A 23,525-nucleotide genomic window follows, 5' to 3' on the forward strand; every position below is an offset into this window, starting at 1 on the left:
ATCCAGAGAAAGAGGATCTTGGATCAGGAAACCAGAGAACATTTACTCTGCCTTAGTGAATTCCTAAAGTCCTAGAAACTCTCTGTGGGTGGGTCTCTACTGCTATGAGGGACTCTGACCTGGCCCTCAGATCCCAGGAGGAAGAGAAACTAAAGCTCAGAAAGCAGGGCTGTAGGATGAGTGTTAGCCACTGATTTCAGAGCTATGTATTTTCCAGCAAATGGTCTAAGAACTATGCTTTATCTATCCAATATAGACAATGTATTCTATAATAAAATTCCTTATGAGTTAATTTTAATAGCTTTCATTTATAATTAAAATCTAGATGGCATTTATATATTGACAAATGAATACAAGTTAACCTTAAGTATAAGAAGAAAATGACAGCCTTATAAAATACATTTTAACTACATATTATTTTTATATGAATGCACTTGAGATTAATCTAATATAGTCCATATATCTTGCAGTCTGTTCAATGTAACACACGATTATTAAAACTGATTTAGAAATAGGAGGATGTTTATAAGATTATCTGTCACCATTGTATTGTGAAGCCTGAGCACTTGATGACTCTGCATGTTTGCAGTTTTGTAACGACAAGCACATCCCGTGGAGCTAATTACTGCCTCCACTTTACTTAAGTGATCCTCCATCCCATCAAGAAGATCTTCAACCTGATTCTTTGAAAAATGTGAGAATTTGAAGTAGTTCCAATGAAGGTGGTAAATTTCCTAACTTGAAAGCACTTTCTTATGATTACAATGATAATGGTTAAAGAAATAAAACTTCAAAAACGATTCCACATGAAAGCAACTTAGAATATGAGTAATTATACCTTAACTACAATCCTCAGTGATCAAAAAGATAAACAAGGTTTCCCAAGCATCTTTCTGTGGGGCGTGCACTCTAATGAGAAAGAAAAGCCGTGCAACCTCTGATAAAAAGGCAAGAAAATTACATTTTTGAATTGCTGGCTATGTTTCAGGCTATAAAGTTGAGCATTCCCAACCTACAAATCTGAAATCCGAAAAGCTGCAAATCTGAAATCCGAAAAGCTCCCAAATCTGAATTTTTTGAACACCCACATGACACCACAAGTAGAAAATTTTGACTGTATTTTGACAGGTCACAGTCAAAATACAGTCAAAATTTTGTTTATGCACAAAATTATTAGAAAATGTATAAAATTACATTCATGTTTTGTATAGAAGGTGTATATAAATAACAAATGAATTCCATGTTTAGATTTGGGTCCCAACTCCAAGATATTTCATTATATATATGCAAACATTCCAAATCCAAAAAAATCTGAAATCTGAAACACTTCTGGTCACAAGCATTTCAGATAAGGGATACCTAAACTGTAGCAGTACAGTGTATAATTTAATCTTGCTACGGTCTTATAGGGTGGTTATTAAAAATCTGAGTTTCTAGGTGAGGAAGTTGACATCAGAGAGGTCAGAAATTGCAAAGCTGGGACTTGAGAACAGGTTCATCTAACTTCAAAACCTGTTATCTGAAAGGATTCTAAAAATGCAAACCTGAGAGTGCGTGATGATGTAGAATATATTATCACATCACATATCCAGCTTTGCTGAAGAACAGGGTGTTCTACACAATATGAGGCATTGAATATAATTGAATCCTACGCCAGTACTGATTTGTTTGGCATTTGAGTCTGATTGCAAGTGGGAAAATAGATATGTTGTTTGTAAAACTTATGAATTAATAAGTTCTGAGAATCAAAAGGACTGACCTCAAACAAATTCAGGAAATTATATTTACTCTTATTTCTGTCCTAGTCCTGGAGAGCTGACGTTGTTGGGTAAGTTTCAAACTACTATATAATTGCTGAGAAAATTGGGGTGGGAGGAAAAAGAGGAAAGTGATTTTTATTCGTAAAACTAGTTGATGACCCATAGAGACTGCTCAAACTTCGAGTGGGTTCATATTTATAGGAATAAAGATGGGAGACCTCCAAATCTTTTCCTGATCCAATAAATATTTTGTTTATAAAATATCTGACATTAGAAATGTGGAGGGGCGGGGAGAGCAAACAAAAATGCTGAGACAAAATGGGCAAGAGCATACAAAATGTAATGCTGACCTTTGATCTCCATTGCTTAAGATTTTATTCTCCCAATTGTCTTACGAGGTTTTAAGCAACAAACATAAATGTTCAAAAAACTACACAGTTCTGTTAAAGCCAGGCATAGCACTTGACTCAGTAGCCTTCCAAAGCAAAATTTTGCAGAAAGACAACATATACTATGTAAAACGGTGTTTTCTCTTGCTCATTTTAAATTTACCTCCCTTTAATTTCATTGCCTCTCCCTTCCCAATTGTCAAACAAAAGCAGTATGATCAGATTTCATCAAAATAACTTAGACCACTTAAATCAATGTGTATTAGACTTTTCTTCTTTCTTTGCCCTGGAATTTTATACTCTCTTTAGTAACTACTCTTCTCTGGTACCAATTGACTGGTGCGTTTGTTACGACCTGTATTCCACTGACACACCACAACAATTCCAGGGAATACAGTGAATTTAACATTAAGTTTGTAAGATTAGCTGACATTCTAAGATTCTTAAAGAAAGGGCTTATGTGTATTTATCCTGGTATGACAACAGCGGCAAACATAATGTCTGTATCACAATGGGACAACGTGAGAGCTAAAATTTAATATATATCTACATATGTTAGACTTGTATGTACATGCCATTGCGTGTCTCTACAATCATTCTCTATTAGTGTTCTCATTTCTGTCAATGGGGAAACTGAGTAAGTTGCTTAAGATCAAGCAGCTGGTAAATAACAGAGCCAAGATTTGAATTCATGTCTGTCTGACTTTTTTTTTTTTACTATGTGATTTGCCAGCCACACTCAGTACCCAAAATATTATTTGTGGAGTGCCATTTCCATAGGGTTGTTTATCACACCTCTAATTAAACCTATCCTTGAGAGGGAAAAAAATGCAACTCAGCAAAACTGTAATTCACAACTAGCCTAATGGCCAAGTGGAATGCTACATGCCACGGTCAATCACTTGGCAAATAAGTAGTGTGTGATGAAGAGGTAAAAACTGAGGCACACACAGAGCCAGCTCTGTTAATAATAATGCTTCTTTGGGGACTGAGTCTCCACTTTCATTTTAACTATCATTGTAGAAAAATGATAAATAAATGCAGTAGGTGGGATGGCAATATGATAGGTAGAAAGAGAATTAAGAAAAAATAATTTGTGAATTTGTTTACCACTAAAATACACTTAAAAGGCAGCTTTGTCCGAGTGGCACTTTTAACATTTACTTTTACTTTTAATAATCATGTTTACCTTATTTTTATGGTTCAATGGCACTATATGTTTGAAGAATTTTAGAACATTAATGTCCAATGTTACCTAAGTCTAGCTGTGGACTTCATGCATGAAATACCATTCCAGCAGAGAAGCACTCCTAGCTTGAACATCCTCAGTATTGAGGAACTTACTATCACACTGGGCAGCCATTCTATCTTTGAATAAAGATAGAATGAGTAAAATTAATAAGAAAAGAAATTCTTACCTTCACATTAATCAAATATCTGTATTCTTACAATTTCCCTGAAATTATTCTGTAAGCAGGCCTGAAAGAATTATGTGGCAACATATGTTGCTAGGCTGGTTCCTTGGGTTTTGGCAAAGTCCTCAGTGTTTGTCAGCATTTCTATGTGAGAGAACTGGCTACATAGTCTATCTTGGAGCTAAGATCATACTTGTGTCACTAAACATACGTATGGAATTTTGAGAATCGTTTCTTAATTTTTCAGTTTTAAAATCTAATGCAAACCTGTATTTCAGAAAAAAAAGTATTGTTTGACCTTTTTAAAATGTATCGCTTAATTAACATGGGGCCTAGCCGAGTTAGAATAAAATAACTTCTCACTTGTTCCAACATAAGAGAAACAAGCAAGGTGTTCCTACTAAGGTCTCACTTAGACCTTCTTTTTAGTGATTGCAATGTTACTTCTTAGCTACCCAGGCCAATCCACCATAAAACAATCATTCTCCAACTTTCTTGGTCTTAAGAGTCACTTGGGGTGCTTGTTTAAAAGGCATATTTGTTGAGCTCTGCCTCCAGAAATACTGATTTAGTAGCATGGAGCTGAGGAATCTTCATTTTTCACCAGTGCCGGAAGTGAATCTGATGCAAGTGATTTGTAGACCACATTTTGAGAAAAATTCCCTAATGTTAGTGTTGTAATGATGCAGGTAGTTCATTCGGTTTTGTTTCAACACAAAACTGCAAGGATAATACTATTGGGTTTTCTAGATATAGGATCATGCCATCTGCAAACAGAGATAGTTTGACTTCCTCTCTTCCTATTTGGATGCTGTATTCGTCCGTTTTTCACACTGCTGTAAAGATACTACCTGAGACTGGGTTATTTATAAAGAAAAGAGGTTTAATTGACTCACAGTTCCACACGGCTGAGGAGGCCTCAGGAAACTTACAATCATGGTGGAAGGCAAAGGGGAAGCAAGGCACATCTTACATGGCAGCAGGAGAGAGAGACAGTAAAAGGGGAAGTGCCACACTTTGAGACCATCAGGTCTCATGAGAACCCACCCATAATCACGAGAACAGCATGCGGGGAACCAACCCCATGATCCAATCACCTCCCATTAGGTCCCTCCCTTGACATGTCAGCATTACAATTCAAGATGAGATTTGGTTGGGAACACAGCCAAACTAGAGCAGATGCCCTTTATTTCTTTCTCTTGCCTGATTGCACCGGCCAGAACTTCTGATACTATGTTGAATAGGAGTAGGGAAGGCATGCTTGTCTTGGGCTGATTTTCAAGGAGAATGCTTTCAGCTTTGCCCATTAAAAAGAATGAGATTATATCCTTTGCAGGGACATGGATGGAGCTGGAGACCATTATTCTTAGCAAACTAACACAGGAACAGGAAACCAAATTCTGCATGTTCTTACTTATAAGTGGGAGCTAAATGACAAGAACACATGGACCCACAGAAGGGAACAACACACACTGGGGCCTTTTGGAGGATGGAGGGTGGGAGGAGGGAGAGAGTCAGGAAAAATAATGGGTACTAGGCTTCATGCCTAGGTGATGAAATAATCTGGACAACAAACTTCCATGACACAAGTTTACCTATGCAGCAAACATACTTGTATCCCTGAACATAAAATAAAAGTTAAAAAAAAAAGAAAATTGCAAGGATGGTAAGATTTGGGGCCCTTTCATAACTTTTCAAATATGTCAACTGAGAATATCAAAATGAATCACCAGGCTTTTTTGTTTGGGGTGTGTGCCTGTGTGTCACAAAATACACATACTTTTCAACTGTGCCTGCCTTACACTAAGATAGTCACTATATGCAGCTGTATAGGCCCAGCTATATAGGCCCAGCTATATACATCTATAGGTATAGGTATATGTGTGTGTGTGTGTGGCGGGGGCTCCACACACGTTTGGTGTCAATACTGAAGTAAGGTAAATATCTCTGTATCTGCTATAAAACACACAAGAAAAATGAATAGATTTGGATCTGATATGGCCTTCCACTTCTGCTCTGAACTTTAGTTGTAGGGAAGAAAATAATACTTAGTAAGAGTAATACATCAAATAGTGATTGGAAAACCAACTATTTGTGAAATAGTCTGATAAGTATTATGGGATACATAGAGATGATTAACACACAGTTCTTGCCAAATTGGAGCCTACAACTTAGCAAAAGTTGTTAATCACTTTGGTCAGGTGAATGTTTCACTGAATAAGAAATATGAGTGTATTAAGTCATCAGATTCTTTAATGCTTTGAAGTGCTTCATACTGAGCTCTACATAAAGTAGAAACTTCGTGTGTGTGTGTGTGTGTGTGTGTGTGTCTATATATATATTTGAAGACAGGGTCTTACTATCTTGCCAAGGCTGGTCTCAAACACCTATGCTCTAGCAATCCTCTGGCCTCAGCCTCCTGAGTAGCTGGGACTACAGGCACATGCCTGGTGTATAGAAAAACTTCACTGGCATCCAAGATGGCTGAATAGGAAGAGCTCCGGTCTGCAGCCCCAGTGAGATTGATGCAGAAGATGGGTGATTTCTGCATTTCCAACTGAGGTACCTGGTTCATCTCATTGAGACTGGTTGTACAGTAGGTGCAGCCCACAGAGGGTGAGCTCAAGCAGGGCAGGACATTGCCTAACCCAGGAAGCACAAGGGGTTGGGGGATTTCCCTTTCCTAGCCAAGGGAAGATGTGACAGATCGTACCTGGAGAAATGGTACACTCCTGACCAAATACTGCACTTTTCCCATGGTCTTTAGCAACTGGCAGACCAGGAGATAACCTTCCATGCCTGGCTTGGTGGGTCCCACATCCACGGAGCCTTGCTCACTGCTAGCGCAGCAGTGTGAGATCAACCTGCAATGCTGCAGCTTGATGCAGGGAGGGGCATCCATCATTGCTGAGACTTGAGTAGCTCACAGTGTAAACAAAGCGGCTGGGAAGCTCCAACTTGGTGGAGCCCACCGCAGCTCAGCCTCTCTAGATTCCACCTCTGGGGGAAGGCCACAGCAGAATAAAAGGCAGCAGACAGCTTCTGCAGACTCAAAAGTCCCTGCCTGACAGCTCTGAAGAGAGCAGTGGTTCTCTCAGCACAGCATTCACGCTCTGAGAACAGACAGACTTCCTCCTCAAGCAGGTCCCTGACCTCTGCATAGCCTGACTGGGAGACACCTCCCAGTAGGGTCAACAGACACCTCAAACAGGTGGTTGCCCCTCTGGGACAAAGCTTCCAGAAAAAGGATCAGGCAGCAATATTTGCTGTTCTGCAGCCTCCGCTAGTGATACCCAGGCAAACAGGGTCTGGAGTGGGCCTCCAGCAAACTCCAACAGACCTGCAGCTGAGGGGCTTGACTATCAGAAGGAAAACTAACAAACAGAAAGGAATAGCATCTACACCAACAAAAAGGACATCAACACCAAAACCCCATCTGTATCAGTCACCAACATCAAAGACCAAAGGTAGATAAAACCACAAAAATGGGGAGAAACCAGAGCAGAAAAGTGGAAAATTCCAAAAAACCAGAATTTCTCCTCTCCTCCAAAGGATCATGGCTCCTTGCCACAAGGGAACAAAACTGGACAGAGAATGAATATGATGAGGTCGGTAATAACAAACTCCTCTGAGCTAAAGGAGCATGTTCTAACCCATCTCAAGGAAGCTAAAAACCTTGAAAAAAGATTAGATGAATGGCTAACTAGAATAAATGGTGTAGAGAAGACCTTAAATAACCTGATACAGCTGAAAACCAAAGCATGAGAACTTCATGATGCATGCACAAGCATTAATCGCAGATTTGAGCAAGTAGAAAAAAGGATATCAGTGATCAAAGATCAAATTAATGAAATAAAGCAAGACGACGAGATTAGAGAAAAAAAAAAGTGAAAAGAAGTGAACAAAGCCTCCAAAAAATATGAGACTACGTGAAAAGACAAAACATATGTTTCACTGGTGTACCGGAAAGTTATGGGGAAAATGGAACTAAGTTAGAAAACACTCTTCAGGATATTATCCAGGAGAACTTCCCTAACCTAGCAAGGCAGGCCAACATTCAAATTCAGGAAATACAGAGAACACCACAAAGATACTCCTGGAGAAGAGCAACCTCAAGACACATAACCATCAGATTCACCAAGGTTGAAATGAAGGAGAAAATGTTAAGGGCAGCCAGAGAGTAAGGTCAGGTTACCCACAAAGGGAAGTCCATTAGACTAAGCAGATCTCTTGGCAGAAACACTACAAACAAGAAGAGAGTGGGGGCCAATATTCAACATTTTTAAAGAAAAGAATTTTCAACCCAGAATCTCATATCCAGCCAAACTATGCTTCATAAATGAAGAAGAAATAAAATCCTTTACAGACAAGCAAATGTTGAGAGATTTTGTCACCACCAGGCCTGCCTTACAAGAGCTTGTAAAGGAAGCACTAACCATGGAAAGGAACAACTGGTACCAGCCGCTGCAAAAACATACCAAATTGTAAAGACCATCAGTGCTATGAAGAAACTGCACAATTAATGAGCAAAATAACCAGCTAATATCACAATGACAGGATCACATTCAAAGATAACAATATTAACCTTAAATGTAAATGAGCTAAATGCCCCTATTAAAAGACACAGACTGGCAAATTGGATAAAGAGGCAAGACCCATTGGTGCGCTGTATTCAGAAGACCCATCTCACATGCAAAGATGCACATAAGGCTCAAAATAAAGGGATAGAGGAAGATCTACTAAAGAAATGGAAAGCAAAAAAAAAGCAGGGTTGCAATCCTAGTCTCTGATAAAACAGACTTTAAACCAACAAAGATCAAAAGAGACAAAGAAGGCCACTACATAATGGTAAAGGGATCAATTCAACAAGAAGAGATAACTATCCTAAATATATATGCACCCAATACAGGAGCACCCAGATTCATAAAGCAAGTCCTTAGAGACCTACAAAGAGACTTAGACTCCCACACAACAATAATGATAGAGTTTAACACCCCACTGTCAGTATTAGACAGATCAACAAGACAGAAAGTTAACAAGGATATGCAGGACTTGAACTTAGTTCTGGACAAACTGGACATAATAGACATCTACAGAACTTTCCACCCCAAATCAACCGAGCAGACATTCTTCTGAGCACCACATTGCACTCATTCTAAAATTGACCACATAATTGGAAGCAAACCACTCCTCAGCAAATGTAAAAGAACAGAAATCATAACAAACTGTCTCTCAGACCACAGTGCAATCAAATTAGAACTCAGGATTAAGAAACTCACTCAAAACTGCACAACTACATGGAAACTGAACAACCTGCTCCTGACTGACTACTGAGTCAATAACAAAATGAAGGCAGAAATAAAGATGTTCTTTGAAACCAATGAGAACAAAGACATAATGTACCAGAATCTCTGGAATACATTTAAAACAGTGTGTAGAGGGAAACTCAAAGCACTAAATGCTCACAAGAGAAAGGAGGAAAGATCTAAAATCGACACCCTAACATCACAACTAAAAAACTAAAGAAGCAAGAGCAAACAAATTCAAAAGCTAGCAGAAGACAAGAAATAACTAAGATCAGAGCAGAACTGAAGGTGATAGAGACACAAAAAACCCTTCAAAAAAAATCAATGAAGCCAGGAGCTGGTTTTTTGAAGAGATCAATAAAATAGACTGCCAGCAAAACTAATAAAGAAGAGAGAAGAATGAAATAGATGCAATAAAAAATGGTAAAGGGGATATCACCAGCAATCCCACAGAAATACAAACTACCATCAGAGAATACTATAAACAACTCTATGCCAATAAACCAGAAAATCTAGAAGAAATGGATAATGTTCCTGGACACATACACCATCCAAAGACTAAACCAGGAAGAAGTTGAATCTCTGAATAGACCAATAACAGGTTCTGAAATTGAGGCAATAATAGCCTGCCAAGTAAAAAAAGTCTAGGACCAGACAGATTCACAGTCAAGTTCTACCAGAGGTGCAAAGAGGAACTGGTACCATTCCTTCGGAAATTTTTCCACTTGATAGAAAAAGAGGGAATCTTCTCTAACTCATTTTATGAGGCCAGCATCATCCTGATACCAAAGCCTGGCAGAGACACAACAAAAGAGAATTTTATGCCAATATCCCTGATGAACACTGATGCAAAAATCCTCAATAAAATACTAGCAAACTGAATCCAGCAGCACATCAGAAAGCTTATCCGGTTGGCTTCCTCCCTGGGATGCAAGGTTGGTTCAACATATGCAAATCAATAAATGTAATCCATCACATAAACAGAACCAACAACAAAAATCACATGATTATTTCAGTAGATGCAGAAAAGGCCTTTGACAAAATTCAACAGCCCTTCATGCTAAAAACTTTCAATAAACTAGGTATTGATGGAATGTATCTCAAAATAGTAAGAGCTATTTATGACAAACCCACAGCTAATATCATACTGAATGGGCAAAAACTGGAAGAATTCCCTTTGAAAACTGGTACAAGACAGGGATGTCCTCTCTCACCACTCCTATTCAACATAGTGTTGGAAGTTCTGGCTAGGGCAGTCAGGCAAGAGAATGAAATAAAGGGTATTCAATTAGGAAGAGAGGAAGTCCAATTGTCTCTGTTTGCAGATGACATGATTGTATATTTAGAAAACCCCATCATCTCAGCCCAAAATCTCCTTAAGCTGATAAACAACTTCAGCAAAGTCTTGGGATACAAAATCAATGTGCAAAAACCACTAGCATTCCTATACACCAATATTAGACAGAGAGCCAAATCATGAGTGAACTCCCATTCACAATTACTACAAAGAGAATAAAATACCTAGGAATCCAATTTACTAGGGATGTGAAGGACCTCTTTAACCAGAACTACAAACCACTGCTCAATGAACTAAAGAGGACACAAACAAATGGAAGAACATTCTATGCTCATGGATAGGAAGAATCAATATCATGAAAATCACCACACCACCCAAGATAATTTATAGATTTAATGCTATTCTCACCAAGTTACTGCTGACTTTCTTCACAGAATTGGAAAAAACTACTTTAAAATTCATATGGAACCAAAAAAGAGCCCGCATAGCCAAGACAATCCTAAGCAAAAAGAACAAACCTGGAGGCATCATGCTACCTAACTTCAAATTATACTACAAGGCTACTTAACCAAAACAGCATGTACTGGTACCAAAACAGAGATATAGACCAATGGAACAGAACAGAGGCCTCAGAAATAACACCACACATCTACAACCATCTGATCTTTGACAAATCTGACAAAAACAAGCAATGGGGAAAGGATTCCCTATATAATAAATGGTGCTGGAAAACTGGCTAGCCATATGTAGAAAGCTGAAACTGGATCCCTTCCTTATACCATATACAAAAATTAACTCAAGATGGATTAATGACTCAAATGTAAGACCTAACACCATAAAAACCCTAGAAGAAAACCTAGGCAATACCACTCAGGACACAGGCATGGGCAAAGACTTCATGACTAAAACACCAAAAGCAATGGCAACAAAAGCCAGAATAGACACATGGGATCTAATTAAACTAAACACAACAAAAGAAACTATCATCAGAGTGAAGAGGCAACCTACAGAATGGGAGAAAATCTTTTCAATCTACCCATCAGACAAAGGGCCAATATCCAAAATCTACAAAGAACTTAAACAAATTTACAAGAAAAAACAAATAATCCCATCAAAAAGTGGGCAAAGGTTATGAACAGACACTTCTCAAAAGATGACACTTAATGCAGCCAACAAACATATGAAAAAATGCTCATGATCACCGGTCATCAGAGAAATGCAAATCAAAACCACAATGAGATACCATATCATGCCAGTTAGAATGGCAATCATTAAAAAGTTAAGAAACAACAGATACTGGAGAGGATGTGGAGAAATAGGAACACTTTTACACTATTGGTGGGAGTGTAAATTAGTTCAACCATTGTGGAAGACAGTGTGTGGCGATTCCTTAAGGATCTAGAACTAGAAATGCCATGTGACCCAGAGATCCCATTACTGGGTATATACCTAAAGGATTATAAATCATGCCACAATAAAGACACATGCACACGTATGTTTATTGTGGCACTATGCATAATAGAAAAGACTTGGAACCAACCAAATGTCCATCAATGATAGACTGGATTAAGAAAATGTGGCACATATACACCATGGAATACTATGCAGCCATAGAAAAGGATGAGTTCATGTCCTTTGCAGGGACATGGATGAAGCAGGAAACCATCAATCTCAGCAAACTGTCACAAGGACAGAAAACCAAACACCACCTGTTCTCACTCATAAGTGAACAATGAGAACACATGGACATAGGGCAGGGAACGTCACATGTAGGGTCCTGTTGGGGGGTGGGGGGCTGGGTGAGGGATAGCATTAGGAGAAATACCTAATGTAAATGATGAGTTGACGGGTGCAGCAAATCAACATGGCACATGTATACCTATGTAACAAATCAGAGCGTTGTGCACATGTACCCTAGAACTTAAAGTATAATAATAATAAAAAAGACTTACAACCAACAGAGAGTTTGAAGTACATTTAAATTAAAAGTATTATTAAAAAATTCTAAAAGAAAGGAAAAACTTCACTGGCATAGTAAAATAGCACATGGGAAAAAAAACCCTCTCTATTTGCTAAGTCAATATTCTTACAACTGATGTTGCTTATATGTCATTGTTGTTAGATCTGAGAGTGGAAGGAAATAATTTGCAGTTATTGTTATAATGAAAAAAATGCAATTATCTAAAGATTCCTACCATTTTCTCACTACTCCTTAAGCACATTTTTTCATTATAATGTAAAGGAAGTTGTCCTTACTTGTGGTCTCACCATTCATCTCTTTAAGTTCATTGTTGATTCCAACATCTATGGAACTCATTATTTTGTCAATCTGTAAGAAACAAAAACCATTTAAATGGATTGCTACATTCACTTTTAACATTGCATTTGAAAATAACTTTCAAATGAAGGGAGCAAATATTTTTGATGTTATTACCACAGTGTTCCCCAGTTAAGAGACGGATAGAGAAAGATTTAAAGGGAAGCAAATATCTTTGGAATTGTTTTATTACAATGTAAAGTATGTTCCCCTTTCTTAAACTTTCAAAATTAGCTTGCCTTTTCTTTGTGTTTCTTGAAATAAACTTTGTACTTGGATAGACTGGTCATTTAGGAACTGTGTACTCTTCAAACTCAGAAGGGCTGTAGATAAATTCATGTGACAAAGTCTTTGCTCTCTGGCATCCTTCTTCTTCTGCCTAAGAACATGCATCCCATCTAACTGGTAAAGGAGCGGGTTTCAGGGTGTGGAGAGCATGGCCACAGGAGCAAAGATTTTTGTTTTTTGTTTTGACGGAATCTCACTGTGTTGCCTAGGCTACAGTGCAGTGGCACCATCTCAGCTCACTGCAATCTCCGCCTCTCAGGTCCAAGTGAGTCTCGTGTCTCAGCCTCCCAAGTAGCTGCAATAACAGGTGTGTGCCACCACACCTGGGTAATTTTTGTGTTTTTAGTAGAGATGGGGTTTTGCCATGTTAACCAGGATGTTTTTGAACTGCTGGCCTCAAGTGATCTACCTGCCTCGGTGTCCCAAAGTGCTGGGATTATAGGCATGAGCCACCATGCCTGGCCTGGAGCTAAGTTCTAACCAAATGGTTTGACCAGCCACAAGCTGATTAGTGGCATCCAATCACCAGCATCTAGGCACGTAAACAACTTAATTATAAGATCTAAGCTAAATGTTAATTAATCTTGCCTCTACAAAAGGATTTCAGATGTTATTCACTAAATTAATAAATAAAAGAAATGGCTATACTTGAAAAACTAACCACCTACAAGTATGGAATTTAAAGGAAGACATGACTGTCTAAGCTATAGCAATTTGGGGCTTAATGCCTCTCTTGATGTTAGCAACCTGAATAAGACAGCAGCTTTCAAAAAGGACAATGGCATTACTTAAATGTCCCAGTTTATTCACCCTGAAACAGATGCAGAGATATTAAGTGATTTTCTCAAACAGCTCAATTCAGAATATCACTATCAGATCATATCCATTTCTAGTTCTCCAAATACTATAATGATCTATTGCGCTTCTAAACCTAATCTAACTGGCACAGTCTTTTCAGAGACAATATGTGATGTGTTAGAATGAAATACCAAGAGAGACTATGAAATTAAAGACTTTGTCTTTAAGTAGAACTTAAATTGGTGATATTTGAACCTCAAGCATTTTTTTCCTTATTTCCCTGACAGCTGCAAAAGGGAAATATCAAATGATGTGTGTTTATTGTGTGGTGGTTGGAGAAGAGCTGGGACACTTTATTTACCATGAAGATTCTAAGGAGCTCTTCTGAAAATATAAGATACTTTAAAGAAGGGAGACAAGCTAACAAAGAGTTTGGCAAGTAGCAAAACAACACAGAGAAAAATACCAAGCTTTTTCTCTATTTGTCAGCTGCGGTGCTCGGCAGGACAAGATGTGAATATTCTCTTGTACCTCATAGCTAGTTATTACTTCTGCTTGACACCAATTTCTATAGAAACAATAGATTAACCCACATGTGTGGAACCGTGTTTGTTTTTATACTTGCTGTGAAATTACCATGCATTACCCACAGAACCATTTCATTCCAGTTGGAGCTGTATGCATTTTTTTTGTTTGCTTTTGAAAGACCTAAAAAGCTGAAAATCCTTCCTTCAAACCTCCCTCGACTCCAAAGCCTTATAGGATGAACAGCAAGAAGAACAAAGCTTACTTCTTCCCACTCCGATGTGAAGGATGGTGTTCTTTCAGAATTCCCTTTAGAACTGTGTTCAGCAGCGGAAGATTCACTCCAGTTAACTCGTGATGTTTTCTCATTGGAAGGATAGGCAATGAGATCAGAATCAGATTTAGAGACATTTTTTGACAAATGCATGTCGATCAAGGCTTTAGGCAATGACCTTATTCTCCCCAGAGTACAGGCTCTCTCCACAAATCCCCCTGTGTTCATAACCCACTGGTCCCCATTCCGAGATCCACTCCTGGTTGATCTTGTGCCAACAATGGTATGGTTTTCAAGTTGGTTGTTTTTTTTGTGAAAAATTGTTCTACTGACCACTTTGGGTTTAATTTTCTTTACCAAAGGTTCTGAGTTATTTTCTATTGGAGACCGCTTGAAAGGCAAAGGACTGTTTGCCAAACTGACTTCATCTTGTCCTTTTTCACATTGTTCTCTTTTCCCATAGAGGTGAAACGGATTTTCAGGGGACTCATAGGCTGGAGAGGATCCATGGAGCAGGCCTGCAAATTGCCCAGGATCATATTCTTTTGGGGGATCTTTGTCATCCTGTTGGGAGAGGTCATCTGCAAAAGGAAGGAAGGGATATTAGGGTTTATAAAGGCTTCTGGAAGTCACGATATAATAGCAGTGCTCTTATGAACATGTGGGCATCCAGACATTTGATTTACTGCTACATAGCAATACCTTCACTTTTGAAATACCCATAACCCCACAGTGCCACGTATAGAATGAATGTATGAGTGTGTGTGCGTGTGTGTGCATGTGTGTGTGAATCATTCTTTTTGATATACCTTAGAGTTCATTTCAAAAGCATGAATTGTGTATTAATTGAGTGACTTCATTCACTTCTCCCTTGAACCCAGGGTGTATGCTTTATAGTCAATGAACAAAATTGGATTTTCTTAAAGTAGAACACACACATCTAAACTCTCACAGTAAATGAATCATCATGCAGTAGGACATTAGGCAGGTAAGTCAAGGTCATATATAATGACAACCCTCTGCTCTCTTCCCAGCAAATAAATTCAAAAACCAAATTTTGAAAAAAGGTATTATTAAAAGTAATTTAAGTTTACTAATCCTGATCATATTACCTTAAATATAAATTAAAAATAATTCTATGCAGATTACATAATTTACACAAAAAAATTTGTTCAGACTTGACATAGGCAAACAATGCAATCCATAATATCCGAAAAAGAGAGACTCCGATACCAGAAACTAACGTTGAGCTATGAGCACAAAGGTAGCTTTTTCTTTCTTCTCTGAAATAGCATTAGCTATTTTCTAATTTCTTCAGACCTTTGAAGATGTAATGCAGAAAAGAAACTGATGATGAATGATAATTTTTATTCCTTTGGATTTTTTTTTCTAAGATAAAATACACATTTTCTCTGAGATTTAAAATACACCATGCTTTTTGCAATTTAATTTGTCTTTCAAAGACATACTGTTTAAAAACCTGGCCAAAGAATTTAGCAAAGAAAGTAAGTGTACTTTTTTTCAGTGTTCATTTTAATTCAGATCAATAGCTAAATGTTGCCAAGATCAAAATTTAAGTTACCTGATAAGCCCATAACTCACTGTTGCAAAGAACTAAAGTATAGCAAATGTGGTACATAATGACAACAAATCCAAAGTTGATTTGCTGATTCATACTTTCAATAAGCTAGTTATTACCATAAACCCCCAACACTAACATTTTTATAAATTAACAAGTAACATTTAATGGGTAAGTGCTATTTACTAGGCACTGAATGAGGAATTATATTTATATCATCTCACTTGACACCCATAACAATCCTATAAAGTGATTATTAATAATAATTATGATTTTGTGATGGAAAGACATGGCCAAAATATCAAATTATCATATTTTTAAGAAATTGGCAACCATAATAAATCTCATTAGACATTGGCTCAGAAGATGCTACAGACACATCTGCTCTTTATAGTGAAGATTGGCCCCAGATCTCTATACTGCTGTCTGCCTGGGAACTGGTAAAAACAGGTATATTCCTAGCTATGTATCTCTAGACTTCACCCTGGTTCCTGCTTGATTTTTCCAAAGAGAAGATGTTTGCCTGCCCAGCTATCATACCAGCATCCTGAGATTGAAGAAAGAAGAGTGACAGGAAGAGATCCAAGAAACATGAATCTACAAAAGCAACAATCTGCACCCATCTACTACTATTATACTCAACTGTCTTCTCACAAAAACAAAACAAAACAATAAAACCTCATCCCTTTCTAAAATAGCCACACTGTCTTGATAACTCTCTATTTTGTTTTCCTTTCACAACAGAGACCATTCTAGGGGTAGAATAGTGAGTGAATAGGGGGATAAGGCAGCTTTGAATTATCTCTAAAGACTAGAGTTTATCACTGAGTATGTGCATTTTTAAGAAGTCAAAATTAACACTTAGACAACTTAAGACACTGATATTTCTCCACCTAGTAAGCGATTAAGCTGAGATTCAAATTAAGGTCTATCAGATTCTGACGTCCATTGGACTTGCAAATATATTGCTATTAAAGATAAGTTTTAAAAAAATCTAGGGTTAGTTTATCCGTAGGACAAGCAAGTAGGCTCTTTGTAAAGAGAGACATGCTTCTCCTGTTCATGATTATATCTGGAATTTGGGAAAAGTGGACTAAAAACATTAGAGCTTTTTCTTTGTTTTGTTTTGTTTTCTTCTTGGAGATAAGCTAATAGTAAGAAGAAAATAAGACCTGGCATCTTGTTGCAATGCATTTTTTTTTCCCTAGGCTACTTGGATCTCACATAGTGCTTTACAACATAAACAGGTTGGTATGGGTGACAATAATGGTGATTAAGGTGGTAGGAAGGAGGAATTCTGAAATAAGGAAGTTTTAGAATTTCATTTTGAAAGTTGCTGAAGAAGGATAAAGGGTCTGAATTTGAAAGGCAAATCGAGCCGGGCACGGTGGATCACGCCTGTAATCCCAGCACTTTGGGAGGCTAAGGCGGGTGGATCATGAGGTCAGGAAATCGAGACCATCCTGGCTAACACAGTGAAACCCCGTCTCTACTAAAAATACAAAAAAAAAAAAAAAAGAAAAAATAATTCAGCCGGGTGTGGTGTCAGGTGCGTGTAGTCCCAGCTACTCGGGAGGCTGAGGCAGAAGAATGGCACGAACTCGGGAGGCGGAGCTTGCGGTGAGCCGAGGTCTCGCCACTGCACTTCAGCCTGGGCGAAGAGAGAAACTCCGTCTCAAAAGAAAAAAAAAAGAAAAAAAGAAAAAAAGAAAGGAAAATCGAAAAGAGCTTGCCTATTGTGGGAAAAAGGTTCTGTAAATCTCAACAAAAGAATTTCTGACGATGTTCATTATCTAGAAAAATGAGAATTTTAGGGGCGTAATATTGTTTAAAGTTTTCTGCAAATATTATTATTGGGTTACCATCCCCTCTGTAGTTCGACCACAATGACTATAATTACCACCCACAATGCTTTACACTGTCCAAGTCCTCTAGTCACAAGCAGTCACTTCTCAAAGTAAAAGATAATTTCGTTGTTAGCTTATAAAGCTTAGTTTTCTGAATAGCAGTTCTTAGCATTGTGATGGTAACATTTCTGCCAAGAATGGTGAAAAGACAAATACTACTCGCTTTTTCCAGTGGCCAAATTCTAAAGATTATTCAAGTCAAAGAAAATGAGAAGTTGATATGAAGCCTCCTGGAAAGCTTGTGTGGTGGATTTATTGCAGTCATGGCCCCAGTCTGCTCACAGCTCCCTGCAGACACAGCCCTCCCCACATCCAGCCCTCCCATGCTGACTCCCTCACATTGTGGCCGTATGCCTTGAACTGCTCAATCAGACTGCAACAAATGTGATATAAGCAGAGACCTGAAAAGCATGTGTGCATTAGACTTGTTCCCTTGTTGCTCTTGGAACCCTGACACCATGTGAACAAGCCAGGCTGGCCTGCTGGATGCTGAGGTGACACATTATCCAGCTGTTTCAAAATGTAGGTTTTATTATTTTTCAGGTATGTTGAAACCAACAGATCGGGAGACAATTGCCATTGAAAGATAGATGCCATACTCATTGATCTGAGAGGCATGCCGCGTTATAGGGGCCACACAGGGAAATACCAGGGTCCCTCAGGAAGAGGCTGACAAAGTGAGGGGAGATTGTGGGCAAGAGCCTTTATTATGGTTTCCATGAAAAGAAACACACAAAGCAGGTATAAGAAGGTTTACGAATGGCTAGTTTGAATAGTTTTAGCAGACTGTGGGGCATAGGAACTGTACCTAGTTGTCTGGTCATTAGAGCAGGTGAATGAATAGTGGCCTAGAGAGTAAGAGCCAGATAAAGGAGGTAATTGGGGGTATGGGCTCTGCAACTGTTAGTTTGCATAAGAAAAGCATGCTCAAGGGTGAGCTGTTTACTATCTCTAGGAATTAGTTAGCCCTAGGAGGGACAGTCCCTCCACAGCAAGAGTCCAAGAGACAGAAGCATAAAAATAAAAACACACAAATAAAATAGAAAATAAAAGATATGGTTCATACATCAGTCAGTCCTGTTACCCCAACCAAAAGCCAGCCAACTTCCACCTATGAGAGTGGACCTACCAAACTCAGGCCATTCTGTCAATACCACTGATGTATCAGCAAGCACAGCCAAGAGGAGCTGAGGCTTTCCCAGGCCAGAAGAAGACACCCACCAGGATCATGAGCAATATTAATGGCCATTAAGTTTGGGATGATTTGATATATGACAATAGATAACTAATTCAATCTATATCCCAAGTTTTAAAGAATTAATATATTCTTCAAAATAAATTCTGGCAATGTTTCTATTTCCACATCTGGAAAATGATGATAGTAATAGAATATACCTAAAAGTGTTGTGAATATTAAATGAAATCATAGAATAATAAATGTGCTAGTCCATTTGGGCTGATATAACAAAATTTCATAAACCAGGTATCTTACAAACAACAGATACTTATTTCTCACAGGCCTAGAGGCTGAGCAGTCCAAGATCAAGACACCAGCAGATTTGGTGTCAGGAGAGGGTTCATTTTCTGGTTCATAGAGGGTACCATCTTGCCTGGGTCTTCACATGGTGGAGGGAACAAAGGAGCTCTCTAGAGTCTCTCTTATTACCTCTCAAAAGGCCCACCTCCTATTACCATCATCTTGGGGGTTGGGCTTTCAACATATGAATTTTGGTAGAACACAAATATTTGGACCATGGCAAGAAGTAAAGCAGTTAGAACAACATATGCTGCGTAGAACACTAAGAATATGTTTATAACAATAATAATTTTTAATCTATAGGGTTTCATTTTTACAAACAAATACAGTAATAACTGTATTAGACACTCAATAAAGATTATTTTGACATAATAATCACGTGGGATTTATTCCTTTGTTTCTGTATATTTTAAAAAGTATACTTTGGAAAGAATTTTTTGTGCTTTCTTTAGACAAAATGGAGGCAAAATACATAGATTAAACTGTTGTCATAACTTGTCTCATTTAATTTTACACTTCTCTTTTGATAAGTGGATATTTCATGCCAAGATACAGAACTAAATACATGTGAATTCCAATCTGATAGTTATTCAAGGCATCACTAGCATTTCAAAGAAATGTCAGAGTAAATATCCAATAGGAAGCAGTTCAATCTCTTTTTATCCATCTTTGCTCTGATTTTTATCACCTATATATCACCTGAATAAGAATAAAATCCAAAATTTCATGCTATGGAAAAATTATAGAAAAGAAGTGACTTTTTTCTATTATAGAGTGTAACTTTTGTCTATTGGGTCATTGCATCTGCTTTAGACAGTAAAAATTTTTCCTATTTTTAAGGATACTGGGGCTGATGTTGATATTAGTAGAAACTGTGAATTTATTTCACAAATATATATAAAACATTTCCTGTATATCAGGTGGCAAAGTTTCAGCACTGTCGAAGGCAAAGTCCTGCCTTCATGGTGCCTACATTCTAGCAGAAAAGACGGCTATAGGCAAATCAAGAAATACTATAATATCTGATGATGGTATGTGCTGTGAAAAAACTAAAGTAATGAGATAGAAATGAAAGGAAGATGCTATAAGCAATTGGGAAATGTCTTTCTCAGGAGCTGACATTGAGCAGACACAGAAATGACTGTGAAAGTATAAATCATTCAAAGTTTTGGGGGAGGATTATTTCAAGGCATAGGAAAGAAGATATGAAAAGTCCCTAAGGCTAGCTAGTAAGAACAGTAAGAAGGCCCGAGTGGCTATAAGAGTGGTGGGGGATTAGTAGAATGGTTGGCGATCAAATCAGAGATGCAGGTAGGAATAGGGTTGGCGTGATATGACTTATACTTTTAGAAGATAATTGGTGTTTCTGAACATGACAACAGCATAGTGTTCTTTTTAAATTGTTCACCTCAATTCTCATAAAAACAAGACATGGGGATAGTAAAAGAATAAAATGAGCAAATAATAGCAAAATAAAGGAAAAACACTACAGGTGATATCTCCAGTAAAGCTTAAGAATGATTAAGAAATCCCCCATGGCCCTGAAAAACAGAGGGGTGTAGCCAAATCACATGACAGCAGCAGGATCCAGAACTGAATCAGCAGTGGTGCAGCAATAGTGGTGAAGAGAAAGGGAAATTCAATGGCACCTACAAGCCATGGAATTGCCATCAGATACTGATTTCCCAAAGGAGAGTGTCTTGTGCTAAGCAGGAGAGTGTGCAGTAAAATTTGAGAACAACTGGCAGAACTTGTAAACACCTTGTAAATAGACCACAGGAAGTAGCTTACTCCTTCGAGAATATCAGAAATCTCCAATAAATGCATGCCTGTAGTAGGCTACAGATCCACTCTGAAGAAAAACTTTTGGGAGAAGAATACAAATTGAGCAGGGTGAAAACACCAAAGATGTGAGGGAGAAAAACATTTCACATAATGGGGAAGTAGGGGCCAGATGCAGTCGCTCACACCTGTAACCCCAACAGTTTGGGAGGCTAAGGCGGGAGGATCACTTAAGCCCAAGAGTTTGAGACCAGCCTGGGCAACATAGCAAGACCTCATATGTGCAAAAAATGTTTTTAAAAATATTTAAGCATGGTAATGAGTGCCTGTGGGTTCCAGCTACTCAGGAGACTGAGATGGGAGGATTGCTTGAGCCCAGGAGTTCAAGTCTGCAGTGAGCTTTGATCATGCCACTGCACTCAGTCTGGGCAACAGAGTGAGACCTTCTCTAGAGAAAAAAAGGCAGTGGGGGTGGCATCAGGTAGATGTTCAGTGGAGGGAGGCTTTGAATGTAATAGAATAGCAAAGCACAGCGTTCAGATGTGAGAGCACCACTTTGGAAGGCAGGCGCATGGAACTCAAGAACACTGAGGTAGTAGCAGGAACCCTTTCTGAACCAAGCAGAGAAAAATCTGTATTTCTTAGTACTTCATCGTAACTGCAAAGGAGAAGGTCCTTGAGATGTGAAGGGCTCATGGCTACTGTGGCTCATCCCTGCTCCCAGACAGGAACCTCTTCCTAATCCAGGACATCCCTTCTCATTAAACATGGGAAACAAAAAAGGATTCAGATAGGGGGCAATTTTAGGAACAAAATAAATAATGACAGTAATAGATTATAACCCATTGAATAAGATAGAAAAATATGAGCCCATAAATAAATAAATGATTTAAAAGTTTGACTAGGAATGGGAATCTTAAATAATTTCAAATTGCCTCCCCACAAAATACTTATTAATTAGAAAGAGGAAAAAGAAACACTCCACAGTGAAGAAATCTGGGAGGCCCTATCTTAATCAAATGATCAAAGTGAAAAATATCAGTAATGGAACAAATCAAAATCATATCCAGTGTGGTAATGTTGCAATGAGAAAAATGCAGAATCACTTTTGGATTTTCCTGCCAAAGATGTGTAACTTAAATCTAATTATACAGGAATATCAGAAATATCAGAGAAATCCAATTCATGGTCCATTCTACAAAATAATTGGCCTGTAATCTTCGAACGTGTCAAGGTCATGAAAGTCAAAGAAAGTCAAAGGAACCCTTCCAGGTTGAATAAGACTAAAGAGACATTAAAACTAAATGCAATGTATGATCCTGAACTAGATCTATTGATCATAAAAAATATTATTGGGAAAACCAGTAAATCTTGAATGGGGTCTGAGGAATAGATAATAGTGATGTATTAACTTTCTGATTTGGTTGCACTGTGGTTGTGTAAGAATGTACTTACCGGCCGGGCGCGGTGGCTCAAGCCTGTAATCCCAGCACTTTGGGAGGCCGAGACGGGCGGATCACGAGGTCAGGAGATCGAGACCATCCTGGCTAACACGGTGAAACCCCGTCTCTACCAAAAAATACAAAAAACTAGCCGGGCGAGGTGGCGGGCGCCTGTAGTCCTAGCTACTCGGGAGGCTGAGGCAGGAGAATGGCGTGAACCTGGGAGGCGGAGCTTGCAGTGAGCTGAGGTCTGGCCACTGCACTCCAGCCCGGGCGACAGAGTGAGACTCCGTCTCAAAAAAAAAAAAAAAAAAAAGAATGTACTTACCTCTTACCTGTAGAAAATATACACTAAATTAGCAGTTATCAAAGTGTAGTCCAGGGATGCTTGGGGTCTCCAAGACTATTTCAGAAGTTTCATGAGGTCAAAACAATTTTCAGACTAATACTAAGACATTATTTGCCCATTTCACTTTCATTATCTCATGAGTGTATAGTAGAGTTGTTCAGAGGCTACATGATGTGTCTTTTCACAGTGGAAATATGTAATGCTTCTTTCTATCTCAGCTGTAGGAACTGACATGCTGTTACTTCTTGACAGAAGAAAGTCATATGTCTAAACCTAAGTAAATGGAGTGAGGATGTAAATGGACACCTATGCTACTGCACTGCAATGTACCATGGCAGAAGAGAGAGTAAAGAACTGAGAACAGTAATGTCATCTTAAAAAATAATGTTTTCTCTAAGTTTTGGGTAGATGCCATTTATTAAGTTAAATGTCTTATCTTCTAAGGTTGCTGAGAATTTTAATTGTGACTAGATACTGAGTTTATAAAACATGTTTTTCTGCATCTGTTCAGTTATGTAATTTTTCTCCTTTACTCTGTTAGTGTGAATGACATTTGTACA

General features: G+C 38.3%; 1 protein-coding gene across 3 annotated transcripts in view; it reads right to left on the reverse strand.

Moving 5' to 3' along the window:
• The window catches only part of ANKS1B (ankyrin repeat and sterile alpha motif domain containing 1B), a 1,301,363-nt gene that overhangs the window by 520,342 nt on the left and 757,496 nt on the right, over positions 1 to 23,525 (reverse strand). For 2 of the 3 annotated variants that reach the window (XM_011934483.1, XM_011934469.1), the window contains exons 13-14: positions 14,361 to 14,950; positions 12,424 to 12,496 (exon numbers count right to left, since the gene is read on the reverse strand). In XM_011934483.1, coding sequence (XP_011789873.1) covers positions 12,424 to 12,496; positions 14,361 to 14,950 — 663 coding nt within the window. The remainder of the gene's footprint in view (positions 1 to 12,423; positions 12,497 to 14,360; positions 14,951 to 23,525) is intronic. The other variant, XM_011934476.1, reaches the window with a different exon arrangement.

This window comes from Colobus angolensis, unplaced genomic scaffold, assembly GCF_000951035.1.
Source record: "Colobus angolensis palliatus isolate OR3802 unplaced genomic scaffold, Cang.pa_1.0 Scaffold10, whole genome shotgun sequence".
Lineage (NCBI taxonomy): Eukaryota > Metazoa > Chordata > Mammalia > Primates > Cercopithecidae > Colobus > Colobus angolensis.